Source organism: Tachysurus fulvidraco, chromosome 12, assembly GCF_022655615.1.
Source record: "Tachysurus fulvidraco isolate hzauxx_2018 chromosome 12, HZAU_PFXX_2.0, whole genome shotgun sequence".
Lineage (NCBI taxonomy): Eukaryota > Metazoa > Chordata > Actinopteri > Siluriformes > Bagridae > Tachysurus > Tachysurus fulvidraco.
In genome coordinates this window covers 21,931,529-21,952,743 of record NC_062529.1, presented here as the reverse complement: position 1 = coordinate 21,952,743, position 21,215 = coordinate 21,931,529, and the positions used below count along the sequence as shown (strand labels likewise).

At 41.0% G+C, this 21,215-nt stretch overlaps 2 protein-coding genes across 14 annotated transcripts in view; both read left to right on the top strand.

The window, feature by feature from the left end:
- Nucleotides 1-4,542: 4,542 nt before the first annotated feature.
- slc16a9a (solute carrier family 16 member 9a) lies at nt 4,543-16,120 on the top strand. Of its 4 annotated transcripts, none has more exons than XM_027143124.2 (7): nt 4,543-4,768; nt 4,849-4,937; nt 5,679-5,898; nt 8,703-8,846; nt 10,172-10,267; nt 12,632-13,403; nt 14,670-14,835. In XM_027143124.2, exons 1-7 carry the CDS (start codon nt 4,750-4,752, stop codon nt 14,698-14,700), a joined length of 1,371 nt encoding a protein of 456 aa, XP_026998925.1. In that variant the 5' UTR covers nt 4,543-4,749; the 3' UTR covers nt 14,701-14,835. The 4 variants fall into 4 exon arrangements, with proteins under 4 accessions (XP_026998925.1, XP_026998922.1, XP_026998924.1 ...); XM_027143121.2 differs by having other exon boundaries at nt 4,544-4,768; nt 12,632-13,387; nt 14,670-16,120; XM_027143123.2 differs by having other exon boundaries at nt 4,544-4,768; nt 5,675-5,898; nt 12,632-13,387; nt 14,670-16,120.
- Nucleotides 16,121-18,021: 1,901 nt separating this feature from the next.
- LOC113640571 (protein FAM13A-like) overlaps nt 18,022-21,215 on the top strand; it is a 12,052-nt gene continuing 8,858 nt past the window's right edge. For 4 of the 10 annotated variants that reach the window (XM_047821260.1, XM_047821256.1, XM_047821257.1 and 1 more), the window contains exons 1-4: nt 18,024-18,329; nt 18,788-18,965; nt 19,091-19,297; nt 19,706-19,886. In XM_047821260.1, coding sequence (XP_047677216.1) covers nt 18,300-18,329; nt 18,788-18,965; nt 19,091-19,297; nt 19,706-19,886 — 596 coding nt within the window. In that variant the 5' untranslated portion in view covers nt 18,024-18,299. Of the gene's footprint in view, nt 18,330-18,787; nt 18,966-19,090; nt 19,298-19,705; nt 19,887-21,215 lie in introns of all 10 variants that reach the window. The other 6 variants (XM_047821262.1, XM_027143104.2, XM_047821258.1 and 3 more) reach the window with 3 other exon arrangements.

Below are 21,215 nucleotides of genomic sequence, written 5' to 3'. Positions count from 1 at the left end.
TGTGTGTGTGTGTGTGTGTGTGTGTGTGTGTGTGTGTGTGTGTGTGTGTGTGTGTGTGTGTGAGTGTGAGAGAGAGTAAAAGAGAAGGATACATTACACATAAGCAACTGCTTGTATATATTATTCTCACATTTATGTACTAATCAATTGGCAGAGTATGTTACAGTGTTATGGACAATGTTACAGCTGGATCAATGTTCTAAGAAAATAGCCAAAGACAGTACGCTCAGTGTGGCCTGACATGAAGCACGGGTTCATTCCACCACCTCAGTGCCAGAACAGAATAACTAGCTCTTACTATAACTAGCTCTTACCCTGAGAGACGGTGAGCAGTCGAGCAGTGCTGATAGATCAGAGAGAGCGAGGTGGGTTGTCCATGAGGTTCCCTTTGAGTCTGGTTCCTCTCAAGGTTTCTTCCTCTTCCATCTAATGGAGATTTTCCTCACCACAGTCACCTCAGTCAGCCCAGACTTGTTCATTAGTGATAAATACAAACACATTCTAATCATATAAGTCTAATATTAATCTTGAACATTTTGTATTTAATTTCTTATGTTCTGTGAAGCTGCTTTGAGACGATGTCCATCGTTAAAAGCTCGACACGAATAAAACTGAATTGAATTGGATTGGATCGATTGAATTGAGGCGCAGTGTGAGGACTGTGACGATGACGCTAGTGTTTGATTTCTCTCTTGTTACATTTTGATTAATAATTTAAGAATTCGGGGGGGGCATGATGGCTTAGTGGTTAGCACGTTCGCCTCACACCTCCATGGCCGGGGTTTGATTCCCGCCTCCGCCTTGTGTGTGTGGAGTTTGCATGTTCTCCCCGTGCCTCGGGGGTTTCCTCCGGGGTACTCCGGTTTCCTCCCCCGGTCCAAAGACATGCATGGTAGGTTGATTGACATCTCTGGAAAATTGTCCGTAGTGTGTGTGTGTGTGTGAGTGAATGAGAGTGTGTGTGTGTGCCCTGCGATGGGTTGGCACTCCGTCCAGGGTGTATCCTGCCTCGATGCCCGATGACACCTGAGATAGGCACAGGCTCCCCGTGACCCGAGAAGTTCAGATAAGTGGTAGAAAATGAGTGAGAGAGAGAGAGAGGGGCGTCATCGGGCATCAAGGCAGGATACACCCTGGACGGAGTGCCAACCCATCACAGGGCACACACACACACTCTCATTCACTCTCACACACACACACACACACTCATAAATCACATCATTTAATTTTGCTTGTAGTTATATTTAATGTTGTGGAAGATCAGTGAAATGTCTCACTTTCTGGTCACTTACAGCAGCTTTTCCCACATCAGCCTCACTTAAAATTAATATGAGGGAAAAAAATCCCAGCTTGTCATAATATCGTGTTCACTGACTGAGAGTAAATGAACTGTTTTGTTCTTTTCAGAGTTAGAAAGGATTAAATGTGTGGGATTGTGGGAACAGAGTAGCCAAAAACACACACACACACACACACACACACACACACACACAGACACACACACACACACACACACACACAGACACACACACACACACACACACACACACACACACACACACACACACACACACACACACACACACACACATGCCATTGTGTAGGGTTTAAACTTTTATACCCTTTAAACACCAACATTTATATATTTAAGCTGACCACCTCAGAAAGAAACAGGAAAGAGGAAAAGAAACAGGACAATAACATGAGCTTTTATCTGATTTTTCCTTCGTCTTTAAGATTCAGTTCTCTGTTCCCAAAAGCAGAACTATGGCGTTTTTCAGCTGGTTTTGGGATCCCGAACGGTTCTCAGCATCCGAATAACTGGGGAAATGCTTGCAAGTTGTAAGGACACTGATGTCTCACTAATACCTGCCTGTAATCACCTTGCAGTTCTGCTCCCCATACTTACTGTATATCGCTGTATAATCTCTATATGATTCTATTTGTATTTGTCTAAAAAGTCATAGTTTGCCCTAGTTTATCTTTCTGTACGTGCATACGCTCTGTATACACACTGTTGTTTATTTATCAGTGACTGATGCACATTTCCTCACCAGCTTATGTGAATCAATAGCTTTATTTATTTATTTATTTATTTATTTATTTATTTATTTATTTATTTATTTATTTAGTGAGGGATGTGGTAGCTTAGTAGTTAAGGTGTTGGACCACTGATTGACAGGTGTTGAGTTTAAATCCCAATTCCCCCAAGCATCCACTACTGAGCCCTTGAGCAAGGCCCTAAACCTTCAATTCATCAGTTTTATTTATTTCAAAATATGTAAGTTGTTCTGAATAAAGGCATCTGCCAAATACTGTAAATGTCCATTTATTGTACATATATTTACATATTTATCTGGACTTGTTCATTTACACGGTGTCTACTATTCACATCTCTGGTAGATCTATCTATCTATCTATCTATCTATCTATCTATCTATCTATCTATATATCTATCTATCTATCTATCTATCTATCTATCTATCTATCTATCTATCTATCTATCTATCTATCTATCTATCTATCTATCTATCTGTCTGTCTATCTGTCTATCTATCTATCTATCTATCTATCTATCTATCTATCTATCTATCTATCTATCTATCTATCTATCTATCTATCTCATCCTTCTATCTATCTATCTATCTATCTATCTATCTATCTATCTATCTATCTATCTATCTATCTATCTATCTATCTATCTATCTATCTATAACATCCATCCATCCAACTATCTATCTATCTATCTATCTATCTATCTATCTATCTATCTATCTATCTATCTATCTATCTATCTATCTATCTATCTATCTATCTATCTCATCCTTCCAGCCATCTATCTATCTATCTATCTATCTATCTATCTATCTATCTATCTATCTATCTATCTATCTATCTATCTATCTATCTATCTATCTATCTATCTATCTATAACATCCATCCATCCAACTATCTATCTATCTATCTATCTATCTATCTATCTATCTATCTATCTATCTATCTATCTATCTATCTATCTATCTATCTATCTATCTCATCCTTCCAGCCATCTATCTATCTATCTATCTATCTATCTATCTATCTATCTATCTATCTATCTATCTTTCTATCTATCTATCTATCTATCTATCTATCTATCTATCTATCTATCTATCTATCTATCTATCTATCTACACAGACCCCTTTAAGAAATTACAGGACTTTTGTTCCCGTGCCCTACTCACCCCAGCACAACCTTAACATTCACATCCCCCAAACAGATTTAATTAGCATAACAGAATACAGCAGTTTTAGGAGCCCTTACTTAAGAACTGTTCTCAGACCTTCACACTTAGGGGTTTATCACCCAGGAGCAACATATTGTACAGGAGCGGCAGTGGGCCATCAGAGACAATAAAAGCCTTTGACACTCATTAACATAGAGGGCTTAACTTCATTAACATTAAAAGTCACGTCAAGAAGCTTTTATTTTACAGCTGGTACAGTACACAGTACACAGTGAAGTGAAATTACGCTGATTTATAAGTTGCTCAAAAGCTACACTGGACTATATTTCTACAGTTGTAGAAATGACTTTATTTCTAATCACACAGTGTCACTATGAGGATGAGGTTCAGTCTGGTTACTCTCACGGTTTCTTCATCCTATCATCTCAGGGACTTTTTCCTCACCGCTGTCACCACTACCATGTTCATTTAAATTTAATTCTAAACTTTGTGGTGTTTATTCTGAATTTTTATATTTCTGTTAACCTGCTTTGTGGATATATCCATTGTTAAAAGCGGTATACAAATAATATTGAATGGGATTGAGTTGAAACAACATGAATATCCAGGACTATTCTACCTAATAAAACAACACAGAACTAAGAACTATGTAGAATAACACAGTTTAGGGTTTAGTTTAACTCCAGTGAAGCCAAGGTACTGCTACACACTTAATGACACTTAACCTGCGACACTGCAAATAAACACTTTATAAACTACCAGCGTCCTTATTTTTCTTACACTGTGTGTAGAGCTGAGATCACTATAATACTCAGGAATCCCAGTGCCATGAGTGCCATCATTTATAGTAGTGTTATTAATATTAATAATCTTCATTCAGTTATTTAAATATGGCAGGTTTTCTGAGAACCTTTTCTTACTATGAGAACATATACTTTTTATAGGAATGAGTGAGTGTATAATATAATGCTTGTATAATCTGTGCGCGTGTGTGAGTGTGTGTGTGTCTGTGTGAGTGTGTGCTTGTGCCGTGTGTATTTGCGTGCGTGCGTGCGTGCGTGTGCGTGTGTGTGCGTGCGTGTGTGTGAGTGTCTGTGCGTGCGTGCGTGTGTCTGTGTGTGTGAGTTTCTGTGTGTGCGTGTGTGTGTCTGTGTGTGTGAGTTTCTGTGTGTGTGTGTCTGTGTGTGTGAGTTTCTGTGTGTGCGTGTGCGTGTCTGTGTGTGTGAGTTTCTGTGTGTGCGTGTGCGTGTGCGTGTGTGTGTGTGTGTGTGTGTGTGTCTGTGTGTGTGAGTTTCTGTGTGTGCGTGTGCGTGTCTGTGTGTGTGAGTTTCTGTGTGTGCGTGTGCGTGTGCGTGTGCGTGTGCGTGTGCGTGTGCGTGTGTGTGTGTGTGTGTGTGTGTGTGTGTGTGTGTGTGTGTGTGAAGAGAACTGTTAGAAAAGAGTTTAAATCTAAACCTCTGTAGTTCAGGTCATTTATACGGATCTGTTCAAAGGGAATCGAATCGAATGGAAGTGACTCGGGATGTCAGCAGGGAAGCTCAGTAAGTTAAGTACAGTGAGTTTTCCCGCATTGTTGTATCTCATTATCTGTGTTCACACGGCGGATCTCTCCTCCTGTGAGGTGTGGTTAAACCGGACCTCCGCTCAAAACCGGACCACGAGACGCACGTGAACAGCTGTGGCTCCGTCCGGTTCCTCCACGCGCTCACGGTGAGTGAGTTTCAGCACTTAAGTACAAAGGTTTATTATGGGATTATGGAGACACCATTCAGTCATTATGTAACGGTTAAAGTTCGGAGTTTCTATCTATTGTCTGTTTATTTCATCCATCTGTCTGTCTGTCTGTCTGTCTGTCTGTCTGTCTGTCTATCTATCTATCTATCTATCTGTCTGTCTGTCTGTCTGTCTGTCTGTCTGTCTGTCTGTCTGTCTGTCTATCTGTCTGTCTGTCTGTCTGTCTGTCTATCTATCTATCTATCTATCTATCTATCTATCTATCTATCTATCTATCTATCTATCTACCTGTCTGTCTGTCTGTCTGTCTATCTATCTATCTATCTATCTATCTATCTATCTATCTATCTATCTATCTGTCTGTCTGTCTGTCTGTCTGTCTGTCTGTCTGTCTATCTATCTATCTATCTATCTATCTATCTATCTATCTATCTGTTAGCTGGTTAGTCTGTCTGTCTTTCTGTCTGTCTGTCTGACTGTTCCTTCCAACACCTATCTGTCTGTCTGTCTGTCAGTCAGTCAGTCAGTCTGTCTTTGAGTTCTCTTCCCATTGGTCTGTCTGTCTGTCTGTCTGTCTGTCTGACTGTTCCTTCCAACACCTATCTGTCTGTCTGTCAGTCAGTCAGTCTGTCTGTGAGTTCTCTTCCCATTGCTCTTTCTCTCTCTGTCTATTTATTTATCTCTAGCTCTCCATCTTTTCCCTCTCTCCTCAGACAGACCTCCACTCAGGTGTGTGTTATGGCTGCGGTGATACAGGATCACTCTCAGGATGGTTCCTGGTCCATCGTCTTCGTCTCCTTCATGGCTCAGCTGCTGGCGTACGGCTCTCCCCAGGCGGTGGGCGTTCTTTACCCCGAGTGGCTCAACACCTTCCAGGAGGGCAAGAGCACTACCGCCTGGGTTGGATCTACTGCCCTGGGAGTGGGGCTCATCGCTGGTGAGTGTGTGTGTGTGTGTGTGTGTGTGTGTGTGTGTGTGTGTGTGTGTGTGTGTGTGTGTGTGTGTGTGTGTGTGTGTCTTACAGTTTTTCTCAGTTGCTTTGGATCATTTCTCGAATCATCCTTAAGATTTGCAACAACGTGTACAAACAACACAATACACTGGATTTCTTGCTCAAAATCCTTAGTACTCTCAAAAGTAAGTATTCGTGTCAATGAACATATCGTAGCCATCAGAATAACAAGTCCCTTTATCATTGTTTACGAACAAGATAGTCAAGATGTTTTGGATTACAAGTATTGAAACTGCACAAAGCTGAATCTCTTCTACATGGCTATGACTATGAATTTCAACAGCACAAATTTACTCATTACTGTATGTGGGACATTGATTGTAAGACAGTGGACAGGATCCACTGCTGTGTGTGTGCACTTTGAATGGGTTAAATGCAGAGAACATATTCTGACTCTGAGTCACCGTACTTAGCCGTATGTCACCTCAATTAGTTATGCACTTTCATTTCACAAGATACAGTTATATCAAATGTACACATATTGCATGTTTTTTTCCCCTACAGCTATAACAAATGTACATAGGTCACACATTCTGTATTATATATAAGTCACTATAAGAAGCTTATGTACATTAGATAAAGTATGCTCATAGATGTTTTGCCTGTACATACTGGTACACGCCCCTTCATTAGTGACATTCAAGGTTCATTTGCACAATTCATCAATTCAAGACACTCACGCACTCATTTTCTACCGCTTATCCGAACTACCTCGCTAGGTAGTTGTGCCTATCTCAGGTGTCATCGGGCATCGAGGCAGGATACACCCTGGACGGAGTACCAACCCATCGTAGGGCACACACACACTCACACACTACGGACAATTTTCCAGAGATGCCAATCAACCTACCATGCATGTCTTTGGACCGGTGGAGGAAACCTGAGTACCCTGAGGAAACCCCCGAGGCACGGGGAGAACATGCAAACTCCACACACACAAGGCGGAGGCGGGAATCGAACTAAGCCACCGTGCGCCCTTTCAAGACACATTTACAAGAAAAGTTTAATAGAACTGTGAAGAAGAAGAGCTTGAAAAATTTTGACAACTAGTTGAACCATTTTGCACTCAATGACTTGTGCAATGAACTGATGCCTAAATGTTTTGGGGGCTCAGACCATTTAGGTGAAACCAGTATAATACATTTTTTATCTCAACATGACAGAAACAACATAATGTAGGAAACAGCAGACACATGTACACAATTCATTAAATGATGTACCAAAGCATTCGCAGTTGGATCAGTGTGACGAGAAATGTTCTTATGATGAGCACAAATGACTAAATGATGTGGAAGAATTTCATTACTGATCTGAGAGACGTTCCAAAGCGACTGAGAGAAACTGTAATCCCATAATTGTACATTTGTAGTATTATAGTATTTTATAATATAGTATTTGTGATGATAAGGTGAGAGGTGTGTGTGTGTGTGTGTGTGTGTGTGTGTGTGTGTGTGTGTGTGTGTGTGTGTGTGTGTGTGTGTGTGTGTGTGTGTGTGTGTGTGGGGTGGTTACTATCACTTATTGTGTCCCCACCACACAGCAGTACACAGCTTATGTCAACATATACAACGCAGTAGACCTATTTTAGGCATTGATGGAACACCATCTATTTGCGTTCACACACACACACACACACACACACACACACACACACACACACACACACACACACACACACACACACACACACACATAAACACACACACACACACACACACACACACACACACACACACACACGCACACACACACACATCACTATGTGGAATGGGCTGTCTCCCCCTTTCTGATTGGTATGGAGTGACACACACACTCACCCTCTCAAACACACATAAACACACACACACACACACACACACACACACACACACACACACAAACACTTATTCACCCTCTCAAACACACATAAACACACACACACACACACACACACACACACACAAACACTTATTCACCCTCTCAAACACACACACACACACACACACACACACACACACACACACACACACACACACACACACACACACACACACACACACAACCACTTATTCACCCTCTCAAACTCAAACACACATAAACACACATAAACACACACACACACACACACACACACACACACACACACACACACACACACACACACACACACACACACACACACACACACACACTCATTCACCCTCTCAAACACAAATAAACACACAAACACACAAACAGTTTATTGAATACTGCCTTAGGTCACGTTGGTGTGATACATGTTACAAACATACACACGAAAAACTAGGAAACTGGGTAGTACACACAAAAACACCCATATAGACGTCTATGTTCTCCATATTGTATTCTTTTGAGGTGTGTGTGTGTGTGTGTGTGTGTGTGTGTGTGTGTGTGTGTGTGTGTGTGTGTGTGTGTGTGTGTGTGTGTGTGTGTGTGTTTATGTGTGTATGTGTGTGTATGTGTGTGTGTGTGTTTATGTGTGTGTATGTGTGTGTGTGTGTTTATGTGTGTGTGTGTGTGTGTGTGTGTGTGTGTTTATGTGTGTATGTGTGTGTATATGTGTGTGTGTGTGTGTGTGTGTGTGTGTGTGTGTGTGTGTGTGTGTGTGTGTGCCATGCAATTGTTGGCATCTCAATTTATTCATTTTAACTAAATTATTTGCAGTAAAATCTATGCACTGATGAGCAGAAGGGATCTTGACCCTTGACCCTTCTCCCCTTTTCTCTGTTCAGGACCACTGTGCAGTGCGTGTGTCGATAGTTTTGGTGCCCGGCCTGTGAGCATCTTCAGTGGTGTAATGGTAGCAGGAGGTTTAATACTGAGTGCCTTCGCGCCCAACATCATCTTCCTCATCTTCAGCTATGGAATCGTTGTTGGTGAGGCTCACTTTGTAACACACCCAGCTGACATTTCCTCTAAAGTGTGTATCAGCTTTGTCATATTCGTGTCCAGTTACAGCACAAGGACATGAGTGTGTATGGGGACAGATTGGCAGCAATGCTGTTAATTTGTTTAATATACCTTTGCTTTATTAGGCCGTCCCTGCCCATTGGTTTAGTTCATTGAGCCAGTTCTGTAAATAATCACCAAATTTGGAAATGGTGTTAAAATAAAAAGCAAATGTGTGTACCACAACACTGTAGGGTCAAGTCTCAGTGCTGGTCCAAAGCCCAGTTAAAACACGAGGCAACCAGCATAAAATCCTGTGCCATATTCAGTTATGCGGACCAGATGATCTGCTGTGGTGACCTCGAACAGGGAGCAGCCGAGAGAACAACACCAACACCAACACTATATCACATTTATAAAATCCAGTTAAAACATAGCAGTTCAAATGCAACATAATTAGCCTATGAGGTAGGATATTTCCTCCTGGAAGGAAGGCAAGGTGGCTTGGTAGTTAGCACGTGTGCCTCACACCTCCAGGGTTGGGGGGTCGATTCCCGCTTCCGCCTTGTGTGTCCAAAGACATGCATGGTAGGTTGACTGGCATCTCTGGAAAATTGTCCGTAGTGTGTGAGTGAATGAGAGTGTGTGTGTGCCATGTGATGGGTTGGCACTCTGTCCAGGGTGTATCCTGCCTCGATGCCCAATGACGCCTGAGATAGGCACAGGCTCCCTGTGAACCGAGTAGTTCGGATAAGCGGTAGAAAATGAATGAATGAATGAACATTCTTCTGTATATCACTTTGTTTCTTCCTTACCCGTGTATTCCTAAGCATACAGCATGATATTATTAATGATATTAACTTGAGTTAATGTTGAATTGGAGGTGACCCTTAAAATGGATTCTGAGATTCCTCCATGGCAAAATACTGACGTAAAGTCACTAAGGGTCATGTCGATTTTTTTTTGTGCCATTTGTTCTCTGGAGCTGATTAAATCTTAGATTTTCCACTTCAGGCATTGTGTTACTAGAGCTTAACTATACTGGGACACTAGTCTACTATATTAACTGACACTATCTTAGACTTGTAAACATAATAGTGCATCAAGTCCAGCACGTACTGTACGGTGCTCCCAAGCACTATTTCTGAGCATATTGTATTGATCTGGTGTATGAAAAGGTTGCATTACAGCCTAAGTTTTATTTAATATCTAATCTTTGATTACTCAAGAAAGCTCACTCATTAGATTATTCTGCTGAGGTGTGACCCTATACACTACGTCTGATTTTGTTTGTGTGTTTGTTTTCTCACAGGTCTGGGATGCGGGCTCGTCTATGCGGCTACATTGACTATCATCTGTCAGTATTTTGATAAGAGGCGTGGCCTTGCCCTGGGTATCGTTACCACAGGTAAACATCGTTACCTTCCATCTTCAAACGGTTAGATAATAAGTTATACAGAAATATACAGTTGTGCACAAACGTTTGTATACCTTGGGAGAATTTGCAAGATGTGTACCATTTTTATTCAAGAAAACATGAGTAAGAAGGCGAAACAAATGAATTTTATTTCTTATAGGACTCAAGGTAATATGGAAGGCATAACAGAATGGCACAATCATCAAACATAACATAAGAAAAAAGAAAATAAGGAAATAATCCCTGTATAAAAGTTTGCATTCCTGTGCTTCTTAATATCAGCTATTGCCCCCTTTAGCATCGATGATGGCATGCAGTCTTTTGTAATTGTGAACAAGGTCAGGTGGTATAGCTGCCCAGTCATCTTGGCAAAATGCCTCCAGTTCCTGTAAATGTTTTGGTTGTACTTGCACAAACTGCCCATTTAAGAGACTGTGATGGCCTCCAGAACCTTCACTTTTGGCCTCCTCAACCTTGCCTCGTGTTTTGGATCATTGTCATGTTGGAACATCCGAGAGCGTCTTATGTGCAGCTTTTGTGCTGTAGAATGCAAATTATCTGCCTGTATTTTCTGATAACATGCTGAAAGCAATTTTTCCCTGTGCCACTGGAGCTCACACAGCTCCAAAACATAAGCCCACCTTGCTTACAGTGGTGATGATGTATTTTTCACCGTAGGCCAAACATAGTGTTTATGGTTGTAACTATAGTTAAGTTGTGGTCTTATCACTCCAGAAGCTGTGAGGCTTGTCTAGGTTCGGTCTGGTGTACTGTGCCTTTTTGTGGCACGGGCGCAGTAACAGCTTTCTCCTGGCAATTCGACAATGCAAGTCATTTGTGTTCAATTACTTCTATATTTTTTCCAGAGCAGCCTGTACTGTATTAATCTTGAAGTTGTTTGTGGGTTTTCTTTGCATCACAAATAATTATTCACAGGAACTTCATCGGACAATCAGGGGCACGATAAGGTTTCCTTTTCATGGCTCACCCAACAATGGTTAATTTTAGACGTTGCTCACAGGGCTAGCTTCAAAACACAAGGAGATGGCAGAATCCAAAACCATTTTTTTTCAAAATGTTGTTTTATCTAGACTCCGATTTATTTTCAAGACCACTGCATATGTAGTTTCTGGGATCCCTGCATGGCCAAATTCTGAGACCTCATTCCCTCCTGGCCCATGCTCTGTCACTGGACCTCTCCATCTCCAGTCAGGTAGATAGCAATATTGCGGTTACAACTATGATTATATTAGGCAGCACTTTTGTTGATCCTGTTCCTTCAGCCTGCATACCTGGCTATTGGCAACTCCGAGAGGCACATGTACAGCTGTTTTCTGACATCCCTTCAAGGCCAAGGTCAATGCCTACTATGCTGACCTGTATATTCTGCCATGTTCTGGCAGATGGCAGAAGTCTAGGTTTCTCAGTTCTTTGGGGTCTCTACAGTGCCTCCTGTTTCAAACTCACCATCTATGGCCCCATATATTTTTTTTTACTACATTAATTCTTTTTTCTCCTTATGTTTAACTTCTGTTCTATGTTTATGTTCTGTAAAGCTGCTTTGAGACGAAGCCCATTGTAAAAAGCGCTATACAAATAAACTTGAATTGAACTGAATTGAATATTGGCACCAGCTATCCTCACTTAGAGCTTCTCAGGACTCTGTGTTTCAGAAACATTACTGCTTGAAGTTGATCATGACATCAAGCAGCCCTCCGTGCATCCTCTGTCACCAGTCCTACACCTTAGGCCACACTATTAGCTCCTGTTCCATCACTGGTCTCCATCACTGGCCGACTGCTTGTCCTCCTACCTAAGAAGTCATTTGAGGAATACTGTCAAAAGGCTTATTAAGATAGACTCTGTATTTCACTTCTCTGGATCTGGAAGGTTTATACCGTCCTGTTCATGTAGACAGTCACTGGTCCACTGAACAGGATGTATCATTATGAATCTTAATGGATCCACACAAGCTATTGTTTAGTCTGCTGTCTGGCTTGGGTGTTCTATCACTAAACCATCCTGCAAGGTTCCACTGTGCCTCAGCTTCATGCCTCTTGATCAGTATTTGCACCTTTTGCGTCTCCTGTTGGTTTGCCTTCCTCGTGTTTCCTTGTATTTTCTCTTTTATGATGGATTTGTTTACATTAACTCTGTCTGCCTGTTCTGTGACCCATGCTAGAAGCTATGACATATTTTCGGAAATGTCACAAAAAAAAAAAAAGCTCAGGGACCCGAACATCCGATCTGATGGATTTATCCTGTTTGCTTTCTTGATTAATTGTACCACATACTTTAAGAACATGCAATTTTTGTAGGCCTTGTACTATAATCATATGTGTGTGTTGTTTTCAGGAAGCAGCGTGGGTGGCTTTATCTACGCTTCTATGCAAAACAAGCTGATTGAGCGGTATGGATTAGATGGGTGTCTACTCATTGTTGGTGGTCTAGCACTAAACCTGCTTGTATGTGCTGGACCCATGCGACCTTTGAATCTTCCTGGCTACTATATCAAAGAGAAGGCCCTGATGAGTACAGAGGAGCCTATTTGTGACAAAGAACTTGAGACAGAGTCACCATTGGAACATCAGACGCTGGTACGCATCATAAAAAAGCGCCTCCAGCCACACACCCAGTACATATATGTCATGTGTGAGTGCTTCCGAGAGCCCTCGTTTGTAGCACTCTGCATCTCCATCTTCCTGTACAGCCTAGGAGGAATTGCTCCAGTACTCTTCATAGAAGACGTGGCTCAGAGTCAGGGCCTCCTCGAGCACGTTTCAAACATTCCTCTCGTCTCAATCACGACTGCTGCAGCCGGAGTGGGCAAGCTGGCACTAGGCATGCTGGCAGACATGAGTTGGGTGAACAGCTTGCAACTCTATGCCATGACGGTGACTGCATTGGGTGCTACTTTGCTAGTGGTACCCATGTGGAAGAGTTATGCTGGGCTTCAGGTACTCTCAGCTTCCATCGGCTTCTTTTCAGGCAACTGGTCAATTACATCCTACGTCACCACACGCCTCGTGGGCATCGAGCGTCTTGGCCAGGCACACGGGCTCCTCATGTGCTTCGGTGGCTTTGGAATCATTCTGGGACCTCCTGTCGTAGGTGTGGAGGAGCACAGGTCAAACACACACATACTAATTCCCAACCATTCACCTCTTTATCTTGTACATGATAGAAGAGAGTATCTAGTAAGGAAGGTATTTTTACATGGAAGAAAATTCATCGTTCGTTTAGTTATTCATCTATATTCAGCAACTGATTTATTTTAGTGAGGGTCATGGCAGATATTGAGTCTATTCTCTGAAGACAGACAGACAGCAGAATGAGATACACCCTGGAGGGAATTCCAGACAACGCAAACACATTCAAACACTAATTCAGGCAATTTAGCATGGTCATTCAACCTATGGTCGGTAGAGGTGAGGTCAGAGAAAACTACAGAACCCTGCGGAAACTAAACCTCGAGAGAACGAGAGAACCTTTCTGTGAGGTTGCAAGGTTACAGTATATACTTTCATACTGCAAGCAAACATGCCTCTGTCTCTCACAGCTGATGCTCGTCCAACACAAATTGCACCATTTCAAACTCGCTTTGCTACATAAGCCTATGGTTTTCCTCTGACTTTACTCAGAGCCGATCCTGATCTCCCTGGGGCCCTAAGCAAAATTCTGCTAAGGGGCCCTCCTACCTGACCCGTGAGCCATGTAGACCATTTGACACACATTCACACTTGCACTGGCAGCACTGCACAGCTAATGTAGCTAGTCAGATAGAGACTAGAGACAGAATCACATCAACTTAACTTTACTGTTATTTGCTGTTGCTGACATCACACTTGAAGTGAACACAAGTTTACCTGAATGCTCTCGAGATTTCACTCTCATTTTGTTTCTTTTTTCTCTTTTCATGGCCACATGGATAGCTCCGCTTCATATCGTCATCTACACAGTAAACATTAACACGCGCTGTAAAATTAGGCAGACGGAGGCGGGGCCTTGCGTAATTTCCGGGGCCCTACGCAACTTGCGTAGTGAGCGTATAGGGCCGATCGGCTCTGACTTTACTATGAGAAGCAATGATATATTTGATCACAAAAAATGTAAATAGAGCAAGAATTGTGCAAATGGGATATTCAGAATATTTCAGATACTTATCAAATATTTCAAACCTAACATTTTACTCATCTTATTTGAACTAAAATCATGTGTTTGTTTTGATATCTCTACAAAATGGTAGACCTTTGAGCATTACTGCTGCTGCTGTATATCTGTGTGGGATAATTACCAAATACTGAGAATGCTGAGTGTGTACTCTAATTTCATTCAACATGCTGCTATTCTCTGGACTTCAGAACTCATCTAGACTCTCTCTTATCTGCCGTAGGATCGTTCTTCGATTGGACGCAGTCGTATGACCTGGCGTTTTACTTTGCCGGGTGCTGTTTGGTAGCAGGTGGTACTGTTCCCTTCCTCGCAGCCTTGTTCTTTAGGAATATAGCCATTAAAGCGAGAGGTGTTTTGGGTGACCTTGATGGTGACCTTGATGGTGACCTTGAACCAGAAGTCAAAAACTTGTCTGAATGCAACACGGTCATTTCTGTGGAATAAGGACTGTGTCTGTCTTACGCCTCGAGTCATGACCACAGTCCAGCTGACGGCCGAAAACACACGCGCGTTCTGCAACATGAAACGGATTGTCACACCTTGATTGGGTTTGTGGTCTAAACGGTATGATGTAAAGTTAAAATCTGTCTCAAATCACATACTTGTGTCTTATCTACTACACTGCTTTGCTCGACCAAAGAGCCAATCAGAGATATCTTTCTCCTGCAGCGCTGATTCGACCTGCTCAACCTCTATCGCCTCTATTCTTTTATTCATTTCTTCTGTATTTAGTTGCGTCCCAGATGACGTACTACACACTATGCACTTGTACACTGACGTTCAGTGCATGAAGGTTAGAAGAGTCGTATCTCTCAAAGGACTTGTTACTATTTAGAAGACGTTGATTTTGTCAGTTGAAGTGTCAAACAATAAATCACACAATTACAGAAGCTAATTGAATCGAAACACGTCCCGTCCACCGGAGTGTTGTCGGTCATCTGGGAGCAAAAACCCACCCACCCCCACCCCCCTCTATCCCTCTTATGCTTTTACATAAGCAAAGCTGAGATTGTACGAAGTGTCCAACCTTCATACTTTGCTTTTTTATTGATTAAGTGCATGATCTGGCTTCTTAACATGTACTTCTTCTTCTTCTTGACTCACTATTTAAACTTCTCAACAGCATAGTGCATAAGTATACGATTTAAAACGTACCTTTTCCTGTTATTGTTTCTTTCTTTTTAACTTTTTTCTTTTTTTTAACCCAGTAGCAAATCCTAGCCAGTTGTTTTTAGATGTGTTAAAATTCTTTTAGATGTCTGTATATTTACATATTTTTGGAAGTGGGTAGGATTTGTCAAAATTCCTTTGGGAGTTTCCAAAGAAAATCTCACTAATGCAACATACTCCAAAGGAATCCTGAACTATCCTGACTACTCCCAAAGGAATTTTGACAAATCCCGCCCACTTTCATAGGTACAGTAGTAGGCAAGACTGGTCTGCATGTCATTGGGAGAGGATGGGATTAGTCATAATTCTATTGAAAATGGTTGAGATTGGTCAGAATTCCTACCAAGAAGGTATTCTGACCAATCCCAAGCATTTTCAATAGAATGCCAAATGACTTTAACTAACAACGTCTCTAGCTTTAGCATTTTGAATACGTCGATACTCAGCAATTTAATTGTTTTATGCATGCATGTACATAAAGATTTCACTTTCACTTCAAAATGATTTAAGTCTGTCTTCATTAATCTTTCTTAACTACCTCTCTTAAATGCTAGGTATCATCTTAGTACAATTGGCAATTTTTTTTAACAAATTAAAAAAAAAAAGAAGAGCTACCTTCTGCTATATTTTTCATTCTAAATCCAAAGCTTAGGGAGATTAGGTTTCTATTCTCAGAGTGTACAACTCCTACTTTTTTATATTAAAACAAAAGTGCATTTTGTAATGTTTTCAGAAATGTTCAGAAACGATGGGTAAGAATTCTCTTATTACAAAATAAAGCTTCGATGGACGGGTTAGTGGGACGGATCGTGTGTTCCCTTTAAAATATCAACACTGATGTCTTTAATATATCTTGCACCTAAAACTGTGTTTTTCATACTTTTACTAAAGCACATGCACCAGCTCAAACATGACCAAATAAAAATAATTTTAAATAAAAAACAGCACAGACAAAAGCTATAAATTTACAGGCTGGTCCCTGGCTGGGTTATTTATTGTATCTTTATTTTTTTAATACTACTATTAGTTGGCAAACTACTATTAGTTGGAAGCTGGAAAAGTTTAACGTGGATAAGAAACTGTTGACTCTTTTCTACAGGTCTTTTGTTGAGCCAGTTGTTACCTTCTCCTTAATCTGCTGGTTTGGGTCCTTCACTGTAAAAAAAAACTAATTAACCTAATTAATTAAGGTGAGCAGAAGCATCACAGGTTCTAGGCAGAAAGGTCTGGAAGATCTTTATCAGAAGCAGATGTTAAGGAGGGTTGAGTCTATTTTGTCAGATAATTCTCATCCCTTACAGGCTGAATTTCAGATGTTGCCATCGGGATTGCGCTTTAAAACCCCCAAATCCCAAAAGCACACTTTTGTCCCTGCAGCCATTCTGCTCTCAATTCTGCAAGGAACTATAGATAACTTTATTATTTACTGTTTGTTTATTGTTCTTATTATTTTATTATTTTAACCATGCCTGCATAGTAGGCAATCTTTTGTATTGTTGTTGTGTGTGTGAATGTGTGTGATTTGTTCACTATCTGTTGCACAATGACTTGCCCCATTGGGTGGACAAATAAAGATTTGAACTTGAACTTGATTAGTATGCAATTCATGTTAAATCATGTAGGTCACAATAACAATTTTGCAAGTTATTATTATTATTATTATTATTATTATTATTATTATTATTATTATTATTATTATTATTATTATTATTATTATTATTATTATTATTATTATTATTATTATTATTATATTTGTGAACAGTAAAGACTGAATGTTTATCCACCTAACACTGGCGTTTTGACCAATTCCTATATTTTGTCTTTCTTTTTTTTTAGATTTGTACATATGAGACTTGTACTTTTATCATTTTTTAAGAAACATAATAATAAAAAAGTTGGTCAAAAATACCATTCCATCTCTCTACCATTATTTTATGGCTTAAAATAATAAGAAAGCTCTCTAAGAGAGCTTTACAAACTTTAATAGTGCCTGTACTGTTAATGCAGCAATATTCTATAATAGTCTAACTGTGGATTTTACTGTCGAGGATCTTGTGTGAGATCTGTCTTAAAAAATGTTGCACCGTATTAGAACCCGATGAGTTGATAGAAATACTTTAAAGAGTGAACAGATTAATAAATCATTTATTTTAATTTAATTTTCTTTTCTTTTTTATTTCATTTCATTTTTGTTTATTTTATTTATTTATTTTATTTTTATTTCATTTCATTTTTATTTATTTAATCTATTTAATTTTATTTTGCTTCATTTATTTTATTTTATTTTATTTTATGTCGACATCACCATTTGAATATACGTATTTGTTTTATTTTTTAATTCCCCTCAACCGGAAGTGGGGCAACCGGCGTATCCAAGCGGTACACCTGTAACCATGACAACCACAACGCCACACAGTTTTGATTAGCGGATTGTAAACAAACGGTTGCGGCGTCGAATTTACAGTTAGCCGCGAATATACAGCTGTGTATTAAAGTCGTGTTCAAATATATATATGTTTATATATATATATATATATATGTAATGTTTTTTCCCAGGTGAATTAAGAGCTTACAGGTGGAAAGTGTTCAAAGTTCTTCAAGCAAGAAGACACCGTTTACGTTGCTAACGTTGCTAAGTTAGCTGACTAGCTATGAGCTTTGGAATGTAGCTGAGATTAAAATGGGAGCAAACGGCTCCATATCACTATGTGTGAGTACTTACTAAAGATCCATAACTCTTCATTTAATTCAGTAAACTTGTCACTATGCATTGTCACAAAGCAGCTTAACATGATGTTAAGAAGAACCCAGACCGGGGACAGAGGCAAAGAAAAAACCTGAGGATACTGTACATCATGAGGACATCATATTTATTGCGCTCAGGTTTCATCACCTGACATCTCATCTGCTCTTGAAGCTAAAGGAGCAGAAATCACTCTAGTGGAAAGCCTTTGCTGATGAGTGAAGTTTATTAGAAGAGCGATGGAGATTAAATCCCGAATGAGATGTTTTAGCAATCACACATGTCAGCGATGATCACTTCTATATCGCTATATGAGGAACGAAAGCACAGATTATGAACATAGAATAAGAGCTATGGTTGTACTAACTGAGAGCCAACCGATTGCTATTGATTTGTGTTTTTCTGCATATTGTGCTGAACCCTAGAGGGACCCAGCATCGGTGAAGGTGCTGAAACGACAGTCTCGTGTAGAACCCGAGCAACAGACTCCGGACACTCAGGATGTTCTCGGTGGGTCTCCGCGGCGTCTGAGAGATTCTGAGCAGATACAGCACGGAGTCCCTCTGGTGCTCAAAAGCATGGTGGAGGCTTTGGAGAAATCTGGTCAGTAAGAGAATCATGTTCTTGTTAGGGCTACTGATGTAGGCTGTAGAGATAAGATTGAAAAACATGCTGCGTGATCAAGCTGCCTTGATGCACTCCCTTTGTGTGTTTGTGTGTGTGTCTAGGTCTGAAGCAGATTGGCATTTTCAGAGTGTGTGGCTCTGCTCCACGCTGCAGGACATTGCGTGTGTGTCTGGACAGCGGTGAGTGTGTGCATCTAGAGAGTGAGGACGTGCCATCAGTTGCTGCTCTGCTCAAGCAGTATCTACGAGAACTGCCGAATGGACTCGTACCACACACACACTGCAAGCGCATGCAGCAGGCTCTCATGGGTACACGCACCACACACATGCAGTATTCTCCACAGTAAAAATGTAAACACACAGCGAGCACATACAGCAAGGGCTCATGAGTGTATACAGATACACACACACACACACACACACACACACACACACACGCACACAGAGCATTATCGTGCAGCAAATGCACACACAAATGGCAAATGCATGCAGCAAGTGCTCATGGGTGTACACACACACACACACGTATTCTCATACAGCAAATATGTACACACTCAGAAAGCACATATAGCAGATACATGGGTTCTCTCTGTTTGTGTACAAAGACTACACACACACACAGAGCAGCTGACACTTATGGGTACTTATATGCATATTATTATACAAAGGTATAACTAATAAGAATCTGTGTGTGTGTGTGTGTGTGTGTACGCACAGAGTCGAAAGATGAAATAGAGCTGATTTCTGCGCTGAAGGAAACCCTGCATTGTCTCCCTGATGAAAATTATAACATCCTGTCCTACCTCCTTCACTTCCTATCTCGAGTCGCCGCTCACAGTCAGTGGAATCTCATGACCTCTGAGAACTTGGCCAAAGTGTTCGGGCCGTGTCTTTTCCGGTGAGTTTAACACAGGGTATTTTTGTGCCTGTTCGAGGCTTACACATGTGTAATGGCAATGACCGTCCTGTGTTACATAAGACAAATCCTGCTAGGGTTTTTAATCATTATCGTTAATGTCATTTCACATTTCTGGCAGTAGGACTTCTAATCTAGAATCTGTTTCTTTCTGCAGACGTGTCAGCCTTCACACGTGTTCACTGGCACGAGTTATATCTTAAAAAAGCTCTCATGCCGATGCGGCAGTAAATGTATCCTAGTGTGGAAAAGGTCCCAGACACAGCCAAGTGCCAGAGAGCTTAAGCCCTGGCACTACAGTCTCTCTAGTGCCCTCTCCCAGGACCTATCCAGTGAACTTTTTAAATGTCTTATGTAATAGAGGGATGCAATCAAAACAGCTCTCAGATTACAGCTTTAAGTAGGGCAAGGCATTTGGAACATATTGTGTATTTACAAGCACACTCCTTAGAGGGACGTGAACAGGGCAAGAGATGTAGTGCCGTGTGTGTGTGTGTGTGTGTGTGTTTGTGTGTGTGTGTGTATATGTGCGTGTGTGTGTATATGTGTGTGTGTGTGTGTGTGTGTGTGTGTGTGTGTGTGTGTGTGTGTGTGTGTGTGTGTGTGTGTGTACTGACTCAGTGATGCCAAAAAAACACCAGCGAGGGTGACAGCAAAAGTGAGTGTGAGAGCGAGAGGTCTTCATTACATAACAGATCGACAACATGGAAGAAGCAGGGCCCAGACAGACAAACAGGCAGAAATAGTGTTTATATTAAAATCAAGCATGTTTAAATCTCACAGACATAACGGTTATGTCTAATTCTGTTCATCGGTGGTATGTCGATTGAATCTTATTTCACTACAGAGCTGTTTCTTTGATTCTGATTGGTTAGAAGGGTAGCTTAATAAAATCCACATAGATAGAATAGAATGAAATAAAATAGAATAGAACGGGCATAGAAGCTTTTATTATCACCACATATACATTACAGCACATGTTGGGGTCAGAGTGCAGCGGCAGCTAGGATACAGCGCCCCTGGAGCAGGGAGGGTTGAGGGCCTTGCTCAAGGGCCCAGCAGTGGCAGCTTGGCTGTGCTGGGCCTTGAACCCAACACAAAACAAATAGGTGTAGTGTTGATATGGTGAAGGTTTCTCCCAGGAGACGTTTGTTTGTTTATTCATGGAAGGAGTCTCTGGTGTCAGTGCTTTGTGATGGTCAACAGAATTTTACTAGTAGCTGTAAGATGCTAAGCTGTAATAAGGAAGCGTGGGGTCATAGTGCTATAGGAAAATAATGAAAAGCAGGGTGGTGCGATGAAGCGGCGTTT

Coding starts and splice junctions, on each gene's coding strand:
- slc16a9a (XM_027143121.2), top strand. Junction 8,847..10,171: donor CAGCTATGGAATCGTTGTTG/GTGAGGCTCACT, acceptor GTTTTCTCACAG/GTCTGGGATGCGGGCTCGTC. Junction 10,268..12,631: donor CCTGGGTATCGTTACCACAG/GTAAACATCGTT, acceptor TGTTGTTTTCAG/GAAGCAGCGTGGGTGGCTTT.